This window comes from Arachis hypogaea, chromosome 4, assembly GCF_003086295.3.
Source record: "Arachis hypogaea cultivar Tifrunner chromosome 4, arahy.Tifrunner.gnm2.J5K5, whole genome shotgun sequence".
Taxonomy (NCBI): Eukaryota; Viridiplantae; Streptophyta; class Magnoliopsida; order Fabales; family Fabaceae; genus Arachis; species Arachis hypogaea.
The window spans coordinates 119,348,207-119,369,385 of NC_092039.1; the positions used below are offsets into that span (position 1 = coordinate 119,348,207).

General features: G+C 36.6%; 4 protein-coding genes and 2 long non-coding RNA genes across 8 annotated transcripts; 3 read left to right on the forward strand and 3 right to left on the reverse strand.

The window, feature by feature from the left end:
• Positions 1–925: 925 nt before the first annotated feature.
• LOC112797583 (uncharacterized) lies at positions 926–2,442 on the reverse strand. Of its 3 annotated transcripts, none has more exons than XM_025840599.3 (3): positions 2,306–2,442; positions 2,144–2,224; positions 926–1,832 (listed from the first exon to the last, which is right to left on the reverse strand). In XM_025840599.3, exons 1-3 carry the CDS (start codon positions 2,333–2,335, stop codon positions 1,065–1,067), a joined length of 879 nt encoding a protein of 292 aa, XP_025696384.1. In that variant the 5' UTR covers positions 2,336–2,442; the 3' UTR covers positions 926–1,064. The 3 variants fall into 3 exon arrangements, with proteins under 3 accessions (XP_025696384.1, XP_025696383.1, XP_025696382.1); XM_025840598.3 differs by having other exon boundaries at positions 926–1,835; XM_025840597.3 differs by having other exon boundaries at positions 926–1,838.
• Positions 2,443–2,568: 126 nt separating this feature from the next.
• On the forward strand, positions 2,569–3,528 carry LOC112797584 (uncharacterized). The gene is made up of 2 exons (XM_025840601.2): positions 2,569–2,737; positions 2,833–3,528. Exons 1-2 carry the CDS (start codon positions 2,657–2,659, stop codon positions 3,352–3,354), a joined length of 603 nt encoding a protein of 200 aa, XP_025696386.1. The 5' UTR covers positions 2,569–2,656; the 3' UTR covers positions 3,355–3,528.
• Positions 3,529–4,442: 914 nt separating this feature from the next.
• Positions 4,443–4,982, reverse strand: LOC114927588 (probable glucan endo-1,3-beta-glucosidase A6). The gene has a single exon (XM_029297635.1). The coding sequence runs from the start codon at positions 4,980–4,982 to the stop codon at positions 4,443–4,445; it is 540 nt and encodes a 179-aa protein (XP_029153468.1).
• Positions 4,983–9,137: 4,155 nt separating this feature from the next.
• Positions 9,138–10,559, reverse strand: LOC112797585 (uncharacterized). The gene is made up of 3 exons (XR_011881472.1): positions 10,406–10,559; positions 10,259–10,336; positions 9,138–9,997 (listed from the first exon to the last, which is right to left on the reverse strand). It is a non-coding gene; the product is annotated as an uncharacterized lncRNA (long non-coding RNA).
• A 74-nt stretch (positions 10,560–10,633) lies between these two features.
• Positions 10,634–12,073, forward strand: LOC112797586 (uncharacterized). Its single transcript, XR_011881471.1, has 2 exons — positions 10,634–10,904; positions 11,135–12,073. It is a non-coding gene; the product is annotated as an uncharacterized lncRNA (long non-coding RNA).
• A 5,161-nt stretch (positions 12,074–17,234) lies between these two features.
• On the forward strand, positions 17,235–20,925 carry LOC112797588 (protein TIC 20-II, chloroplastic). Its single transcript, XM_072236125.1, has one exon. It carries the CDS (start codon positions 20,219–20,221, stop codon positions 20,846–20,848), a length of 630 nt encoding a protein of 209 aa, XP_072092226.1. The 5' UTR covers positions 17,235–20,218; the 3' UTR covers positions 20,849–20,925.
• The last annotated feature ends 254 nt before the right edge of the window (positions 20,926–21,179 follow it).

Consider the following 21,179-nt stretch of genomic DNA (forward strand, 5'->3'; position numbering starts at 1 on the left):
ATGAAACTTATGATGCTAATGTAATAAGGTTTACTCATGCATCTCTTGTGAACATGGATAATCAGCTAATTGAATTTCACTTTCCAAGTAGCTCCTTCTTCATGACATCTCTTCAATTAGTTTAATGTCTTTCACTCGCGTCATATTGAACGGAAATTACTTGTTATATAGAATCAGAGTTGACTAGGACTTAAACTCGTTTCTGGATAGACTCGGCTGGACTTGGGCAGACTCGGACAAACTTGCTCAAACTCGCGAGTCTACCCATGAGTTCATGAGTTTGAAATTTGTCCCAATTTGATTTAAAACGGTATCTTTTTTTTTTAAAAGAAAAAGATAGCCAGTTCATTGCTCATCGTTGTGCTGTCATTTCCAGCTCCACTCTCTCCTTCTCTGTGCTCGTATCCTCTAAAGCAAAGAAATAGGAAAGAAATGTGGGTGTTTATAAATGACTAAATTAGTGATAACTTGTAAAAGGCAAGGGAGTGATTGCTTCTTGTTTCCTTCTTGCTTTGACCTATTTTTTTCAACTTATTGTGTATCAAGAAATGTAGTTACATTAATCACAAACTTTAGAAGGGGATAAAGAACCCACAAATGAATGAAAATTAGACTAATGTAATAAGGTTTACTCATGTATCTTGTGAAAATGGATAATCGGCTAATTAAATTGCACTCTCCAAGTGGCTCCTTCTTCATGACATTTTTTCAGTTAATTTAATTTCACTGGAGTCATATTGAAAAGAAATTACGTGTTATACTGTGCATATGCATTCCATGATAATGATGTCTTCTTAGTCTCTTGGTCTATTTCTAGACTTAAGTTTGATGATCCAAACAAAAAACATTAAGGTTTGGGGCATGTCAAACTTCAGAGTTAAAAACTCAAATATCAACCATTTCTTATACCGTAGCCAGAGACACATTCATCGTAAACCAGTTATAAGTCCATTGCAAAAATATTCAAACTACAGGTTGTGGATAGGAAGATATTCTATAAGCTATTACACGATCTGACAGTCCGATTCCAAACATTGCTAAAACAAGAGAGATCAACGAGTTGTTCAGGCATTCATTGCCCCTATTATGGCATCCCCATTGACCCTTATTCCTTGGAATTCCAGTCCTCTTCTTCTTGCATATAGCCAAGATAGAAAAACTATCAGCAGTACCATTGAACCACCAATTAGGAAGATGCCAAGGCCCCCTAAGGTAGAAAACCATATGAGGGGCATCTTGTACGACCTTCCTAAGTTTACAGCAATGCCAGCTGCTTTATGTGCTAGTTCAGCAAAATAATACAATGGCATTAATATGCAGAGGAGTAGAAGAACACATTGTATTCCAGGGTAAACTCGGAATAGGAGCACAAAATTCAGAGCTAAACTCAAAAGAATCATGCTGATATGTACCATCGGTGGAAGGGACATACTAAAAGCTTCCCCAAAGCTCAGTAAGTTCCTCTTCTCAAATGTAAAAGAGTTCACCGATGCCAACTGATGAATTACGACACCATTAGTGCCTAGAAACAGAAACCCGCGAGTTATCTCATTGACTGCCGTCACCATTGACCATGTCTCCAACAGAAATAACATGAAGGAAGAACAGCAAAGAGGAAAAAGAAGAAGACCAATGTATGGTACTGCAGTTCCCAAGGCTTGAAAATATCGCTGCAGCAACTGCATCAGCCGTAGCTCCGGCTGCAGCAACTCAATCCCCCGCTCCGGCTCCCGCAGCCGCTCCCGCAGCCGCTCCCGCAGCCGCTCCCGCTCCTGCTCCTGCTCCTGCTCCTGCTCCCGCAGCAGCTCCAGCAGCCGCAGCCACTCCGGAAGCTGCTGCTGCATAATACAAATCTTAAATTATCGTGATGATAGAATAAAAAGGGCTAGTTTCCTATCATAAAATATAATCCAGTGAAAACATAGGAGAAAATGTAATAAGGGTGAGTCCGGAACCACACACTATGTTTGAAGTAACTTGATTTGCAAATCAATTATATTTGTTGGATTTTAAGAAGAGACTAGAATATTGATTGATTTTGTAATCCAATAGATTTTATTGCACTTGAAATATTTAAGAGATTCAGTGTTTATGGTTCAGTAGTAGTAGGGTAGTAGCAGCAGCTTAGGAATTAGTAACTTACTGGTTCAGGTGAGCGTTCTTGTTCATTTTCAAAGGAAAGCATATCTAAGCGTGGCACCTCCTCCGACGGTGGATCGGAGGCCTGAAAGAATCCGAAACGTGTTAATTTGGGGGAAATTTTGTAAAAAAGCAAAGCAACAGAGAGTAAGATACTATTGCTTACACCGTCAAGTGGATGCCCTTCCGATGACATAGGGTTTCCGATTTGCTGATTGAACTGGAATTACGAAACAAAGTAAAGTGGAGGAAAGACGCAGACCCCTTTTTTGTTTCTCTCTCCCTAAGTATGATCAATGGTTGATAGTTCATATTGATATCTCTTAATTAATAAATTAACTAATGGGTTGATGGTCCCACCGAAGGGAACTGCTTAGTTCTTAAGCTTTATTAACAATAAGAATAATTTATCCTTTTCCGAAGGCGAATACCGCATATTACGGTTGCAGCTCTGAAACCCTCGACTTTTTCCTCTCTTGTTCATTGCCCTCTCCCTCTTGTACATAACCAAGGTAGGATGGTTCAGAACCACAAACAAGACCATGATTTCAACCAAACTCACTCCTCTGGTGCACCCATGGCTTCGGGGAATAATAAGGTGCGCCAAATTTCGTTATTACTTCTTCCAAGTAAATAGATTACCCAGTTTCCAATTCACCTTTCTATTACTTTGTTTCTTCTTTATCTGAACAGGCCCAGCAGCACGACGACACGGAAACCATGCCAGAGTACCGGCTCAAGGTAGCTGCACAGCTTGGGTTATGTATGGCGCTTGCCGTTATGGTACTGATTTATATTTCAAGTTGTTTCAATCTATTCGCCATGTGTACCGCAAAGGTCAATGAAGAAATTAGTTTGAGGAAATATACGGAGGCACTTAGGAATCTGCTATGCCCTGTCCTGAAGCTGATAAATCAACATGTAAGCATGTCCAAGTTGGTTCCCTTGATTGAATTGTTCAGTTTCCTTGTGATTATATGTGCTGTTACTGTATTGCTTCTTCTGGGTGCAAAATTCACTCGCATTCATGTTGCTATGTTCTGTATTTGGTCCATTCTCATGCTCCAAGGATCAGATACTTTAACCATTGGGATCTACCTTATAATACTTGGATTATACTGCATATGTTGGTCCCGAAAAAAGGAACCACCAAATGGGAATGAAAAGCTGCAGCCAAAGAGAGAATCCAAGAGTTATTTTGAGATGAATCCGTGACTTTTGTATTAGGGATACCTATGCTAAATGAATGTCTCTTTTGTGTTTATGTTTGCCGAGCTTTGTAATTCGAAGCGGTTTGGTACTATAAGTTGGTTGGGTAAGGAACTATGTGTACCTGATTAACAATTACTTGGAGTATACTATATAATCATAGCTGTATGATTGTACCCAGTGAGGTTTCGGTTTGCGTTTAACTAGTGCTTATAGAATCTCGTTCTATTTTCGGTGCACACAAATTGTGCTGGGAATAGTTGTTGACTCGAGAGTGTCCTTCCATGCTTTTCAGCACCTCTAACAATTTAACCTAGAAGATTCATAACAGTTTTGTTTTAGATTTAGTAATAGTCTATACGAAATTAGATGTTGATAACTATATTCTATTATCCAAGGCCATTTTCAGCCAATTGTTTTGATTCAGGGAGCAAGAAATACACACTATAAATGACACAAGTAATACCTCAAGTACTGAATTAACACGAAACTGAAGTAGTTTGGGAACAATATAAAAATAACCCAATGGTGTAGTGCGCTTGCTTGCTACATTTTGAGCGTTGAACAGAAACTGATAATAGAAAAGATGAGGGGAAGAAATGGTTGATGGGGTTCTTTACGGGCTGCGGTAATTATTCACAAAACCGATTATTAGAGATAACCATGAATTTGGTTTATTTTCCTTTTATTGTTGTTTTTCTTTATCTTTTGATCCACTTTTGTTGTGTCGAGCTCTTTTTTAAAAAAAAAAGGACAAAAGGAAAATTAATAATTAACAATGTGTGGAGGAATTGGTGCAGAGCGGAGGAGGTAGTGTGAGAGTTGAAATTTAAGTCAAAAGATGGAGTTGTGTGGTGCTTTTTCCTTGAGTTTCAGACGCAGAGAAGTGGAGATGGTGTGTAGTTGCAGTTGTGTTGGATTGCTTTGTGAAAATGGCATCGTTTTGATTGGGACAAGGGCTGTTTCTCCCAATTCAATTGTTATGGTTAACATTTTATGGCTAACTTGACAGAAGATTCTATTTGTTTAACGGAAAGGGTGTCAATTTTTTTAGTTGCATAAAAAACGTTCAAATATTAATTTTACGGTATAATTTATAATGTCAATCCTGTTTCGGATATGGCGAGCAGAATATTGGAGAAGCCGAGTTTGGACTTAGCAAATACGAGAGAATCTAGCATTGGGTCTAACAAATTGGTGTAGACTAAGGCACTGCCAGGATCTCTTATGCTTAAGCCTCCTCTGAATAGAGCAAAATCAAGGCTAATGTTATAAGGGTTTTGTGACCATGGAAAATATGGATACACATCGATGAATAAAAATGACTTGGTTCTGTTTAAGAAGTTAAGCATTGGTATGATCACATTGTCTCTTATCTCATATCGGAACATCCCTCTTGATGGTGGGAAGGTTGAGATGTTTAGAGCCTTGAGGGATCTCTTGATCATTTGCATTGCTGGCACAAGATCGCGCCACATTTGCCGGCCTTGTTCCGAGTAGGATCTTAGCACCTCATTGTCGACGAGGAGGTAGCGAATCTTGGTTTTGGGAAGGTAAGGTAGGACATTGTTCCTCACCCATTCTTCCGCTGCTCTTCGGTTCACGGAAATGTTTGAGAATGTCAGGGTTGGCATCATAGAGCTTCACATGTCTAGCTTTCATTTTTGTCAGTAGCTCTACGGAGAGGTATGGAGAAGGTAGATTGTTTCCAAGTTGGCCATAGTGTACACCAATGTTGTTTGAGGCTTTTGCTTCTGTAAAAATAGGGGAAACAATGTGTTACATAGCTTAGAAAATGGGATGGCATAGCAAGAAAAAGAAATGTGTATTTTTAAACTTACTTGATAATTAAAGTAACCATAGGAGAAATACAGCCAAAAGACCTATTTCTCCAACTTCTTGTGCTAGCTATTCAGTGATTGCTTCTTCTTTCTTTCTTTCTTTCTTGCTATGACCTATTTTTTAACTTATTGTATATCAAGAAATTTAGTTACATTATAACATGTATCTCTTGTGAAGATGGATAACCGGCTAATAAATTGCACTCTCCAAGTAGCTCCTTCTTCATGACATTTTTTCAGTTAATTTAATTACATGTTATATTGTGCATATGCCTTCTTAGTCTCTTGGTATGTTTCTAGACATAAGTTTGATGATCCAAACAAATCACATTTAAGGTTTGGGGGATGTAAAAAAGTGAATTCCCAGTTAAAAACTCAAATATCAACCATTTCTTATACCATAGCCAGAGACACATCCATCGTAAACCAGTTACAAGTCCATTGCAAAAATATAAGTTGTGGATAGGAAGATATTCTATAAGTTATTACACGGTCCAATTCCAAATATTGCTAAAACAAGAGAGAGATCAATGAGTTATTCAGGCATTCAAATCCCCTATTATGACATCCGCATTCATCCTTATTCCTTGGAATTGCAGTCCTCTTCTTCTTGCATATAGCCATGATAAAAAGACTATCAGCAGTACCATTGAACCACAAATCAGGGCCATGCCAAGGCCCCCTAAAGTAGAAAACCATATGAGGGGCATCTTGTATGAACCTAACTCTACAGCAATGCCAGCTGCTTTATGTGCTAGTTCAGCGACGTAATACAACGGCATTAATATGCAGAGGAGTAGAAGAACACATTGTGTTCCGGGGTAAACTGGGAAGAGGAGGACCAAATTCAGAGGGAAAATAAAAAACATCATGCTGATGTGTACAATTGGTGGAAGGGACATATCAAAAGCTTCCCCAAGGCTCAGTAAGTTCCTCTTCTCAAATGCAAGAGAGTTCACCAATGCTAACTGATGAATTAGGACACCATTAATGCCTAGAAACAGAAACCCATGAGTTATGTCATTGGTTCCAATCACCATCGACAACATCTCCGAAAGAAATAACATGAAGGTATTAAGGGCTTCATAATATGAATGACGATGATGACCAATGTGCTGCTGCTGCATATAAAAAATCTCGAGAAACTTAACCTGATGGTGGAGTAAAAAGGGGCTAGTTTTCGATCACAAAATATAACCCAGTGGAAACATAGAAGAAAATGTAATAAAGATGAGTTTGGAACCACTGTTTGAACTAATTTGGTTTGCAAATCAATTATATTGTTGGATTTTAAGAAAATGATGAAAATTGAATTGATTTGTAATCCAAGGGATTTTATCTTCTTGTAATTGAAATATTTTTATCTATCAACTATAAGATAAAAAGACTAGCCATCTAAAGTGTGTACTTAGCTAGAGCAAAAAGCAATATGTGAGGGGGAAAAAAGAGCAGCAGCCATAGAACTCGTAACTTCTAACTAACTACTCATTTCTCGTTAAGCTTGGAGCACAAGTGACATCATGTAAGCATGTCTTCCCTTGATTGAATTGTTCAGTTTCCTTGTGACTATATGGGCTGTTGCTGTACTGCTTCTTCTGGGTGCAAATTTCACTCGCATTCATGTTGTTATGTTCCTTATTTGGTCCATTCCCATGCTCCATGGATCAGATAGTTTAATCATTGGGCTCTACCTTATAACACTTGGATTATTATTCATTGAGCTTTGTATTACGGATAGCATTGCTAAATAAATTTCTGTGTAAAGATGTTCCTAACAAATCTTTATTGCTCTATAAGTCTTTAAGAATTACTCCTGTCACACGGATTGCTCCTTTCTTTAGTTTTAAGGAGACTAATTTGATTTATTATGATATTTTTTAGTGAGTTAATGATTTTATAATAAAATGTCAAACACTTATTTATCTAGCATGCATGTTAAAAATTTTATTAAAAGCCATGAAAGAATCCATATGTCTAATGAGAGTAATTCTCGAAAATTTCAGGGCGAAAAAAAATTTTGTTAGAGACCAAATTACCTTATCTGATCAATTTAGGTATTAAGTTATTTTGTGTGTGTGTGTTGGCTGTCTATTCTAGTCTTGTTTTGTAATTCCAAGTTGTGCAACTGTAACTTAGGAGTGATTTGGCGCATTTTATAAGTTGGTTGGGTAAAGAACTCTGTGTTCTACACAAAATTAGATGTTGAAAACTATTAACCAAAGACATTTCAGCCAATTCTTTGATGCAAGGAGCAAGAAATACACACACTATAAATGGCACGAGTAATACCTCAGGCACTGAATTAACACGAAAAATGAAGTAGTATTCGGAACAAGAAGATGGATAAAGAACCCACAAATGAATGAAACTTAGACTAATGTAATAAGGTTTACTCATGCATCTCTTGTGAACTCCATCATCTTAATTTTCACCGTTGGTTCTGCATCTAGAAAGGGCAATCTTACATATAAGGAGTGCAAAGCTCTGTTGAAATTGTTATACTTTGGTAACTCAAAATTAATTACTTGACTCATTTGCTTCTTGCAAACAGCTATAAACATCACGCTTCTTGTCTGCAGTCACAACAAAGAACCAGAACTTGTTCAGAGATGAGTCCATGATTTCCAAAGAAACTACTTCTGCACACAACGCTATTCACTCAACAATTACCCTCAAATTTGTGTGCTTAATTAGTATCTCCATTTCACACCAAAACCTCCACATAATAATATGTAGAAAATTGGTGAATAAGAACAGGACAAAATAATATAATTAAAACACTAAAATGTTTCAAAAAAAAAAAATTAATTGACTATACCGTATGAAATAAATTGAAAGTGAAACATGAAAAAATGGAATCTCTCTAATCACATGGAATTTAGTTGGTGCCAACTGCCAAGGATACGAAGATAGTGGATATTTAAACGAAAATTTTATAATTGTCTTAATGTAAAAAAAAAATTTTTTTGTTGACATTTGAATGATAAATTGTAAAATTAGATTTTAATATATTATAAAAATATTATTTTATTTAAAATATAACTAAATAAATAAATTATATTTTTATATAAAATTTTTTTATAATCACCATAATTTTTTTTTAAAATATTTTTTACATCTCCATTTAAGTAACTCTGATAGAGATAAACTTGCCAAAAGCATACTTGGACTATAATACTTAATCGTACATGAGTGTGTTACATCAGAGCTGTTATGCAAATAATACAAAAATCAATTATGTACGTATTTTATCCCAAATTATTGACTACGTCAAGGGTTGTGATTAAACCAACAAACTAAGGATAAGATATCTAACTTTTACTATGTCTAAGAGCGAGAAATCAGCATATAATATAAAAGTAACAAGATAGGAAGTGGGACGCATGATACCTAAGTATTCAAAATGAACAAAGACTTTTTTGGTTGTCAACTTGTCATTAAATTATTAATTTTTTTTATAATTTTTTTTAACATATTAGATAAATTTTTAATAATAAAAATATTAAAAAATAAAAAAATATTTTTTGAAAATTATAATTTGTATTTTTTAAAAAGAATTTTTATAAAAAAAAAATGGTTCAGTATTTATTTAAACGTCAGTATTTTGATGAAAAAAGATCTTTTTTTTTAAATTTTTTAGCATGTTTGAAAAAGTTCTAATTGTAAAAGTAAAAGCACTACAAAAATTTAAAAAGATATATTTTTTTGAGAAGCTGTAATTTACACAATTTTTTAAAAGATTTTTTTTTTTAAAAAAAATATATTTTTTATATAATAAATAAACAAAAAAATATTCTTGTATTGTTATACCCAAACATAATTGATAAATAAAAAAATCTTTTTACATGAAATACCCAAACATAAAATTACTTTTACTCCATAAGATCTTTAAAAAAAAAATTCAAAAAAAATATTTTCTTAAAAACTCACCAAAACTAACTCATAATATAATAAATAAACAAAAAAATATTTATATATTATCATGTTTAAACATAATTATTTTTACATTTTTAAAAGATCTTTAAAAAAAAGATCTTTTTTAGAGGATTTTTTATCTTAAAGACACACCAAAACAAACCCGTAACGGATATGCGTAATAAAACATCCATTCCTATGTTTGGCCATGTTAAAAGGTGAATTCACCGCTAAAAGCTAGCTCATCAACATCATCACAGCCGGAGACAAAAACTATTAACAAGTCCATCGCAAACTACAAGTTATTATATGGTTTGATGAGTTGCTCACGCATTCATAGCCCCTATTATGGAATCCCCATTCACCCTTATTCCTTGGAATTGCAGTCCTCTTCTTCTTGCAAATAGCCATGATAAAAAGACTATCAGCAGTACCGTTGAACCACAAAACAGCGCCATGCCGATGCCCCCGAAAAAAGAAAACCATAGGAGGGGCATCTTGTACGAACCTAAGTCAACAGCAATACCAGCGGCTCTACGAGCTAGTTCAGCAAAATAATACCACTGCATTAATATGGTCACGAGTAGAAGAATACATTGTATTCCAGGGTTAAGTCGGAATAGGAGGAGATAATTCAGCGCGAAACTCCAAACAATCATGCTGATATGGACCATCGGTGGAAGGGACATATTAAAAGCTTCCCCAAAGTTGAGTAACTTCCTCTTCTCATCAAAAACATAAGAGGTCACCGATGTCAATTGATGAAATACAACGCCATTAATGCCTAGAAGCAGAAACCCACGAGTGTTCTCATTGGCTTGCCGCACCATCGAAAACATCTGGGTGAGAAATGACCTGATGGTAGGAAGGGTTTCATGAGGCGGCTGCTGCTGCTGCATATTACAAATCTCGAGAAACTTAACGTGATGATGGAATAAAAAGGGCTACTTTTCCCATGAAATATAGCCCTGTGAAAACATAGAAGAAAATATTATAAGGGTGAGTTTGGATATTTTGGAACCAAAAGTGTATTTGAATTATTAATTAATGGATTTTGAGAAAAGATGAGAATTGGTATCCAGGAAGTAGGAAGTAGTTGTGAAACAAACATTAAAATAGGAGAAGGCACGGCACAAGATTATCGTGTAACTTACTAGCATAGGTGAGAGTGGGTGTTCTATGTCAAAGGAAAGCATATGTGAGTCTAGCATCTCCATGGGTGGATTAGATGCCTGAAAGAAGAAGCAGAAGGGTGTTAATTTGGGCAAAGTTTTTGTTAAAAACAAGAGAGTATTGATTACCACGTCAGCTGGCTGCCCTTCCGACATTGGAATCGTATGGGTTTCCGATTAGCTGATCGAGTAGTAAACTTGAAAAGGGAATTATCTTTTGGAAACACGCAGTAATAAAGTGCGTCTTGTTAGTCTCTTGATTATTGATATTCATATGAGAATTAATAAATCTTATTTTTGTCTTGTCTCCTACTCCGGGCTCCGGATGTCTGCTTCCACTGACGTTATTCACTTATCCACTAACGCGTAACGCGAATTAAAAACTAATGGGTTGATGGGGACTCAATTAAGGAAGGGGGATATGTTAAGCTCAATCCATTCACAATAATTTATTCATTTTAGAAGGCCATTACCACATATTACGTTTGCAGCTCTGAAACTTCCATCTCTTCTCTTGCTCATTTCCCCCTCTTATAAGCCAGGCGGGATGGTTCAGAACCATACACAAGGCCATGATTTCAACCAGACAAACTCCTCGGATGCACCCATGGCTTCCTCCAATAATAAGGTGCGCCAAATTTTATTATTAGGGTGAAAACTCAAGTGAAGTTGATACCTAAGAGGCGTTAGATGAAAATTTAGTCAAATCAGTCACGGTATCAACTTCACTTCAACTGGACTGTACCTGAGTTTCCACCTATTATTACTGCTTCCTTTGTACTTGTTGTATGTATAAAAGAAACAGATTACTCAGTTTCCCTGTTTGAATTGATCTTTGGCCATCGACTGCCCCAGCAGCAAGAACATGGGCTTAAGGTAGCTGCAGAAGTTGGGTTATTTGTGGCACTTGCCAGTATGGTACTGGTTCATATTTTCATCTATTTCAATCTATTCAACTTGTGTTTTTCTGACACCAAAACGGTCATCGAAAAAGAAACAAGTTTGGGGAACTATATGTTGGCACTTATGAACCTGCTATGCCCTTTCCTGAAGCTGATCATTCAACGTGTAAGCATGTCCAACGTGATTCCCTTGATTCAATTGTTCAGTTTCCTTGTGATTATATGGGCTGTTGCTGTACTACTTCTTCTGGGTCCAAAATTCTCTCGCATTCATTCTGTCATGTTCTTTATCTGGTCCATTCTCCTCATGCTCCAAGGATCAGGTACTTTAACCGTTGGAATCTACCTTATAATACTTGGATTGTTATTCATATGGCCGTCCCGGAAAAATGCAAAAACCAAATCCGACGGAAAAGCTGCAGCCTAAGAGACAGAGGCAAGAGTTAGTGTGACTTGTATCCAATAAATTTTAGATCTGCATTTAGTCTCTAATAAATTTTTATTATTTTATAAATAAATTTTTTAAAGTTATTCTTATTAGATATATCGGTTTTTTTATTGTAAAATTAACTAATTTAACTTAATTATTTTATAATAAAAATTATTATAAATTTATTAAAATTGACAAATAAATCCGATGTCTCTAATGAGTGTAATTCTTAAAAATTCCAGAATAATTGAAATTTGTTGAGAGCAAAATGCATGATCTGAAATTTAAATTTGTGTTTGTGTGTTGGCTGTCTATTCGAGTCTTGTTTTTGTAATTCAAATTTGTGCAACCGTGACTTAGGAGCGATTTAGTGCTTCCAATACGTTGGTTGGGTAAGGAACTACGTGTTCTTGACTAACAATTACTTACAGTATGTATAATTATCCAGTGAGCCTTAACTTTGCATTTTACTAGTGTTTATAGAATCTCGTTCTTTTTCGCTACACACAAATGTGAAATTAATTATGCATGGGAATAGTTGATAAAACTTTGTCCAAGTTGGAGAGTGTGGTGGTGACCGGTGAGATGAGAGCTCACACCATGCAAGAGAGAGAGAGAGTTGCAGAAATGAGAATTGGTCTATTACTCGTGTAAAGTTTGGAAAAGTTAAGGACAAAGTTATGGTCAGTATATAACTAGTAAAAAAAAAAGTAAATTATTAAATAAAATTTTATACTAATTTCACATCATTTAAAATTTTATTAATAGTTATTTGATGACTGTAAATTCTAAAAATTATTAGTTTCCTATCAATGCTCTCAAATTTTATACAGATACATAAACGCTTTTGGCATTGCCGTGCCCACTAATAGAATATACTCTCTGATTCCGTCTAACTAACAATACACATCAGCACTCAATCTTCTACCGGATTTGTTTATTTTAACTTAGCTATATCTATAAGTGTTTGTTATAGTGTCTAAAAAGTGTTGTCTAATTATTAAAATAGATAAAATAATTAATTCTAAATTTAAAAGTATAAAAATTAAGAAATTTTAAATATTTTAAAATTATTATAAAAAATAATTTAAGCAAAAATTAGACACCAAACAAAAACACCATAGAATTACCCATATATATATATATATATATATTATTTATATATATATATATATATATATATATGCCACATATAACACGCCTCTAGACTCTAGTCACCTATATCAGTAATAATAGTTGTTGACTTCTAGTAAAAGATTCATAATGGTTTTATTTTAAATTTAGGCTATATAAAATTAGAGGTTGATAACTATTATCCAAAGCCATTTCAACCGAATGGTTGATGCCAGGAGAATTATTTGAATGAAAAAAACATACCTTTTCAAAAAATTGGTTTCGGTCGGTTTATTTGAATAAAGAAAATTATTACAAAGAAAGTTTATTATTCTATTAATCTTTATAATTTCATTACATTTACAATTAGTTTCTTATGATTTTTTTAATTAGATTCTATACTGTTTTTAATTGTATAATTAAATTTTTGTCAATATAAAAAATATTAAAATTAACGAAATATTTTTTTACAAATTAAAAGTATCTATAATTAAAATTTTAATTAGATTTTTTATATTTTTTTAAAAAAATATTCTATTAATTTTAATATTTTTAGCACAAAAAATATCTAATTATAAAATTAAAAATAATATAGAGACCAAATAAAAAAAATAAAAATTTAACTACAAATTTAATAAAATTATAGAGACTAATAAAAGAATTAAACCTAAAAATAAAATATTTTTATTAAATTTTAAATATATTTAAATACGTCTTTTTAAAAAATATTTTTATAAAAAAATATTTGTTCATACCCTGACCCAATAATGAAGACCCAGGATCAAGCAAAAGATCTAATCCAAAGGGTTGGGCCTCATCAGTACCAACCTTCGTCCTATGAAGTCGGTACTCACCACGACTTGTTCTAAAGAAGTCGGGCACGAGGGTTAGCTGGCGGATAAACACTCATTCAAATGAGTAACTGCCCCTAGAATCTCTCTAACCACTTCCAAGAGCCATATCCTAACCTCCCTAAGATAATGGGACGGTTAACACCCTAAAAAGATGGCACTACTCCAACGGTGGTTATTGGTTCACCACTATAAATACACTGACACCCCTCAGGTATCTCTAAGTCCCAATACTCTCTAGACCTGCTCACACCCTTGCTAACTTAGGCATCGGAGTGTCTTTGCAGGTACCACCCCCCATTCTTTCTCGCCACAAGTCGGACGGGGGTCCCCGAGTTGCAGACCCATTTGAAAGCCTCCTCCTTCACACGTTTGGGCCAACCAACACCATCTAGCCCATCAATCTCCGGTTACCCATCGTAACATTGGCGCCGTTGCCGGGGACCCGAGAGATCAACCAGTGATGGCAGACAGATCCCCCGTAGAGGGTCATGTGGAGTCAGATTCTGAACAAGAGAATCTGGACACAGGTAATAATGATGCAGACTTGACCCTCCACCAGGGAACTAATGATCAACACAGGGAAGGTACCTCCGGAGTAAAAAATTCGAAGGTAAACTCTTCAGAAGGGCGCGAATTAGAGAAAGAGGAACCATCCCATGCAACTGAACTCATGGGATTAGTCCACAGTCGCCTGGAACAGTTAGAACAAGAACGGGAGCGACAAAAGGAGACCGAAAAGAGCCTAAAAGAGGAGATGGAACGACAAAAAGAGTTAAAAAGAAAACTCTTAAAGTTAGAATCCTCCCTCAAAGGCCGAAACTCCCGTGACGAGCAAGAAGAACCGCCCCTAGGAGGGGAGGATCCTTTCAGTGAGGACATAATGAGGGCAAAAGTTCCGAGGAACTTCAAAAGCCCCGATATGGACCTCTACGATGGAACCACGAATTCGAAGCATCACTTAAGCAACTTCAAAAGTCGGATGTACCTAGCTGATGCTTCCGACGCTACACGATGCAAAGCTTTCCCAACCACTCTATCGAAAGCAGCGATGAAGTGGTTCGACAGCCTCCCCCCGAGGTCAATCACCAGTTTTGAAGACCTCTCAAAGAAGTTTCTGATAAGGTTCTCTATCCAGAAAGGCAAAGTGAAACATGCACCGAGCCTCCTGGGAATAAAACAGGAGGTCGGAGAATCCTTACGAGCCTATATGGAAAGGTTCAACAAAGCATGTTTAGAGATTCAAGACCTGCCCACAGAGGCAGTCATAATGGGGTTAGTCAATGGACTTAGAGAAGGCCCCTTCTCACAGTCCATATCTAAAAGACACCCCGTCTCTCTAAGTGATGTACAGGAAAGAGCTGAAAAGTACATCAATATGGAGGAGAATGCTAAGCTGAGAGACCTGAGTTGGCGACCTGGGCACCCTCCCTCAACAAAAGAGAGGGAGAGGGAAACCAAGAAAAAGGAAGAACTCGGTCTCGAGAGGCCAAGAATATACCACTCTTATACTCCTCTGAAAGTCTCTATAGTGGATGTATACAGAGAGATTTGTAATACTGAAAGGCTGCCGCCCCCTAGACCCATTAAAAATAAAAAAGGGGGGAGCCGCAGCGACTACTGTGAGTACCATAAAATATATGGTCACTCCACAAACGACTGCTACGACCTTAAAAATGTGATAGAAAAGCTAGCTAGAGAAGGTCGGCTTGATAGGTATCTCATAGAAAGGTCGGACGGTCATGGAAAGAGAAAGCGAGATGATATGGATAGAAGAGATCCACCACCGCAGACTCCGGAGAGACATATCCATACGATCTTAGGGGGGTTTGCGGGAGAGGGACTCACCAAATCCTCTCGCAAAAGACATCTTAAGAGAGTTTACTAGGTCGGAGGAGGATCATCCGACCTCCCTACCATTTCATTCACAAAAGAGGATGGGCAAGGAATAATCCCTGGACACGATGATCCAGTGGTAATAACTATGATCCTAGCAAACGCCCATCTCCATAGAACCCTAGTAGACCTAGGAAGCTCAGCGGACATCCTTTTTAAGCCCGCTTTTGACAAACTAGAGTTGGATGAGAAAGAATTAAGAGTCTACCCCGATACCTTGTATGGATTAGGTGACACGCCAATATAACCACTGAGATTTTTGCTCTTCCACACCACTTTTGGAAAAGGGGAAAAATCAAAGACTCTGAGTATAGACTTCATAGTCATTAATGTGGGGTCAGCATATAATGCTTTAATCGGCAGAGCTACCCTTAATCGACTCGGAGCAGTGGTATCCACTCCCCACCTTTGCATGAAATTCCCGACTTCAGCGGGGATAGCAACGGTAAGGGGAGACCAAAAGTTGGCAAGAAAATGCTACAATGAAAGCCTAAACTTGAGAGGAAAAGGCAGAGAGGTTCACACAATAGAATTTAATTTTAATATTTTTAGCACAAAAAATACCTAATTATAAAATTAAAAATAATATAGAGATCAAATAAAAAAAAAAATTTAACTACAAATTTAATAAAATTATAGAGACTAATAAAAGAATTAAACCTAAAAATAAAATATTTTTATTAAATTTTAAATATATTTAAATACGTCTTTTTAAAAAATATTTTTATAAAAAAAATATTTGTTCATACCTTGGCCCAATAATGAAGGCCCAGGATCAAGCAAAAGACTTAATCCAAAGGGTTGGGCCTCACCAGTACCAACCTTCGTCCTATGAAGTCGGTACTCACCACGACTTGTTCTAAAGAAGTCGGGCACGAGGGTTAGCTGGCGGATAAACACTCATTCAAATGAGTAACTGCCCCTAGAATCTCTCTAACCACTTCCAAGAGCCATATCCTAACCTCCCTAAGATAATGGGACGGTTAACACCCTAAAAAGATGGCACTACTCCAACGGTGGTTATTGGTTCACCACTATAAATACACTGACACCCCTCAGGTATCTCTAAGTCCCAATACTCTCTAGACCTGCTCACACCCTTGCTAACTTAGGCATCGGAGTGTCTTTGCAGGTATCACCCCCCATTCTTTCTCGCCACAAGTCGGACGGGGTCCCCGAGTTGCAGACCCATTTGAAAGCCTCCTCCTTCACACGTTTGGGCCAACCAACACCATCTAACCCATCAATCTCCGGTTACCCATCGTAACAATATTATTTAATTTTCTAAAAACCAACCATACCTTATCTTTAAAAAAATAAAAATAAAATATTTTTAATATTTAAAAATTATTTTAAATATCTATCTAAATATAAAGTAATTTTTATCTATTAAAAATTTTATTTAGAAAAATAAAAATAAAAATATTTTTTCTAAAAGTCAATCCAAATTTATCCTTAATGAACTGCAATTGGTTGTCCTTCAGTTCAAGCTAATAATAATAAATGAGGGAGGTTCTGAACAATAACCAATTTAATTCTATTTCTAGAAGTCAATAAATAAATGTTGCATTTTTTCTTATATTCAATGTTTTCATTTTATAAAATAAAGATTTTTTACATTATATATCCAAACATATAATTAATAGCTGATAATGAGGTCTTGTTAGTCTCTTGGTCTGTTTCGAGGCACAAGTTTGATGATCCAAACAAATGACATTTAAGAAGGTTTGGGGCATGTAAAAAAGTGAATTCACAGTTAAAAACTCAAATATCAACCATTTCTTATACCATAGCAAGAGGCACATCCATCGTAAACTATTTTCAAGTCCATGGCAAAAACTTTCAAACTAAAGTTGTGTAAATGAAGATATTATACAAGTTATTACATGGTCCAATTCCAGAAATTCATAAACATAACACAGAGCTAGATGAGTTATTCAGGCATTCATAGCCCCTATTATGGCATCCCCGTTCACTCTTATTCCTTGGAATTCCAATCATCAGGGAGATGCCAAGGGACCTCTAAGGTAGAAAACAATGAATAAACCTGAGATTACAGTAATGCCAACGGCTTTATGTGCTAGTTCAGCAAAATAATACAATGGCATTAACATGCAAAGGAGCATAAGAAGTTAAGAACACATTGTACTGCAGGATACACTGGGAATAGCAGGACCAAATTCAGAGCAAAACTCAAGAAATTCATGCTGATATGTACCATCGGTGGAAGGAACATATTAAAAGCTTCCCCAAAGCTCAGTAAGTTCCTCTTCTCAAATGCCAAAGACTTCACCGATGCCAACTGATGAATGCCTAGAAACAGAAACCCCCAAGCGGCTTCAATGGCACAAAGGGCTTCATAATATGCAAGACAACCACCATGAGAAATTGAGAATGAAGATGACGACCAATATATAGTACTGCAGTTACCACAGCTGCAGACGCAGCAGCTGGCGCTTGTATTGGCACTGGTGCTGCTCTTGCTGTTGCTGCTGGTGGTGCTGGGGTCCTGCTGCATATTACAAATCTCAAGAAACTTAACGTGATGATGGAATAAAAAAGGGCTAGTTTTTCAGAGTAAAGTGTGTTGATTATTGATATGATATGAAAATTAATAAATCCAATATTTTTGTCTCGTTTTCATGACGATTTTTTGTTTTACTCCGGTTGTTCCGCTGCTTCTATTGATGCTATTCACATCTTCTAGGGCGTTATGCAGTTTCTCAACTCTTTTGTAAATGAACAAATGGGTTGATGAGACCAACAGAAGGACATTGCTTAAGCTCTGTTAACAATAATTTATCATTTCCAAATTCCATTACCGAATGTTACGTTTGCTGCTCTGAAACCCTCCACTTCTCATTGCTCTCTACCTCTTGTACACTATCTAGGAAGGATGGTTCCGAACCAAACAAACTCCTCTGCTGCACCCATGGCTTCCAGGAATAATGTGGTCGCCAAATTTCATTATTACTGCTTCGGATAAAACAAATTACTCGGTTTCGATTGACCTTTTTTATTTCTTTTTTTCTTCTTTATCTAGACAGACCCAGCAGCACCACCACAAGAAAACTGTGCCAGAGTACTGGCTCAGGGTAGCTGCAGAACTTGGGTTATTTGTGGCAATTGCCAGTTTGGTACTGGTTTATACTTTCAGCTATTTCAATCTATCCGCCATGTGCTTTTCTGACACCGCAACCGCCAACAAAGAAATATATTTGGGGAAAGATATGGAGGCACTTAGGAACCTGCTGTGCCCTGTCCTGAAGCTGATAAATCATCATGTAAGCATGTCCAAGTAGGTTCCCTGGATTGAAATTCTTCAGTTACCTTGTGATTAGATGGGCTCTTGCAGTATTTATTCTTGTGGGTGCAAAATTCACTCGCATTCATGTTGTTATGTTCCTTATTTTGTCCATTCTAGTGCGCCAAGAATCAGATAGTTGTTTAACCGTTGGGATCGACCTTATAATACTTGGATTATTATTCATATGGTCGTCCCGGAGAAAGCAACAAGCCAACAACCAAATGAAAGGGAAAAGCTGCAGCCAAACATGGAACCCAATAGTTGCTTTGAGATGTATCCGTGAGCTTTGTATTAGGGATAGCAATGCTAAATATACTTCTACTTTGTGTTTGTTTTTCGAAGCGATTTGGTACTTCTTATAAGTTGGTTGTGTAAGAAACTATGTTTGTTTGATAAACAATTACTTGGAGTATAATATTTAATCATACCTGTATGATTTTACCGTGTGTGGGGATAGTTGTTGACACGAGTGTGTGCTTCCACGCTTTTCAGCACCTCGAACAATTTAATTTAGTAGAAGATTCATAAAAGTTTTGTCTTAGATTAGTCTACACAAATTAGATGTTGATAACTATTACACAGCCATTTTCAGCCAATGGTTTGATGCAAGGAGCAAGAAATGTACACACTATAAAGACTAAAACTGAAGTAGTTTTGGTAACAGGAAGATAAAAATAACTCAATGGAACAATGTGTGAGATAAGAAATGGATTGGATTAAACAAATGGAAAATTAATTAATTAACAATGTTTGAAGGAGTTGGTGGCCCAGCGGAGGAGGGAGTAGGAGATGCGGTGTGAGAGTAGAAATTTGAGTCACAAGATGGAGTTGTGCGGGGATTCTTCCTTGAGTTTCAGTGGCAGAGGGAGGAGGAGGAGGCAGAGAAGTGGAGATGGTTGATACTTGGTAATTGCGATTGTTTTGGATTGCTTTGTGAAAACGACATCGTTTTGATTGTGACAACGGCTGTTTGTGGCAATTCAATTGTTATTGTTAACATTTTATGGTAATTTGACAGAAGATGATTCTATTTGTTCAATAGAAAGCGTGTCATTTTGTTCAATAATGTTAATCCAAAATTACTGATACACTGATATCATTCTCAAATGCACCTTTTTTTTTAATAAAAAAAAAGTTTTCCTAAAATATCATATAGGATGCAGTATAAAGAAAACTAGAGAAATTTAAGTATAATAAAAAATATTTTAATAAATTTAATGAAAATATAGTAGATTGAGTGGTATTATTAATTTTAAGAGTAATCTATCATCATCTAAATTATTATTTTGTAGTCAATCTCAATCCTCATCTTAGCTAGTAGTAGTTGTAAAGTGTATTTGTACCTTATAGTGGCAACTGATTGAAATGTTAGAGCCAGTAACGGTGTAAAATAAAACCAAAGTAAAGCCCTAAACTCAAAATTCAGCAACTTACCTTGGAAACATGGCTTCCATCCCTCTCCTCCTCCGCTCCACCTTCCTCAAACCCCAACCCCAAACCCTAACCCAAACTCACCAGCGACAATTCTCCCCTCTCCCAATCCTCAAAACGAAAAGAATCCCCCAAAACGGCACCGTATCGACCCGAACAACAACGTGCTCATACACATCACCGCCACCAACAGAACGGTTAATCTCAATCGCCGCATACACGCTCCCATTCTTCAACTCACTCCAGTACGGACGGTTCATCCTTTCCGCAAACCCCAACCTTGCCGTGCTCTTCGACCCACTCTTCCCTCTTTACTCGCTCTACCGCTCTCTCCCATACGCCTCCTTCATCGCCTTCTTCGCTCTCTACCTCGGAATCGTGAGGAACACCTCGCTCTCCCGCTATGTGAGGTTCAACGCAATGCAGGCCGTGACGCTCGACGTTCTCCTCGTGGTGCCGCTTCTCATTCAGCGCATCCTCGCTCCCGGTCGAACCGGGTTAGGGTTCCAGGTCATGGTGTGGTCCCACAACGCTCTCTTCGTTTTTAGTGTTGTGTGTTTTGTTTACAGTGTGGTTACTTGTGTTGTGGGACGAACTCCCACCTTGCCTTTCGTTGCTGATGCTGCTTCACGGCAAATCTGAGCCGTTGCTTTTGTTTCTTTCTTTGTTAACTTTGACTTTAATGCCAGTGCAATCAAATGAATCATCTTCAAAGACCATTTCCATTGTTACTTTATTTCTCCAATATTCTGCAATGTTAGTTAGAAGTAGAATCCTCTACAATGTCAATCTTAGAAGTAAAATCCATATGCAATCAATCAAATATCTATCTAATTGCTTCTTGGTCCCAACTAACGCAGATTCACATTCGAATAGTACAGATGATTAAAAATAGGGAGCACATATCCAAATATGTCTTCCTTTTCCATATATAGGAATTTAATTTCGTACAGAATGTGAAAGAATTTTATAC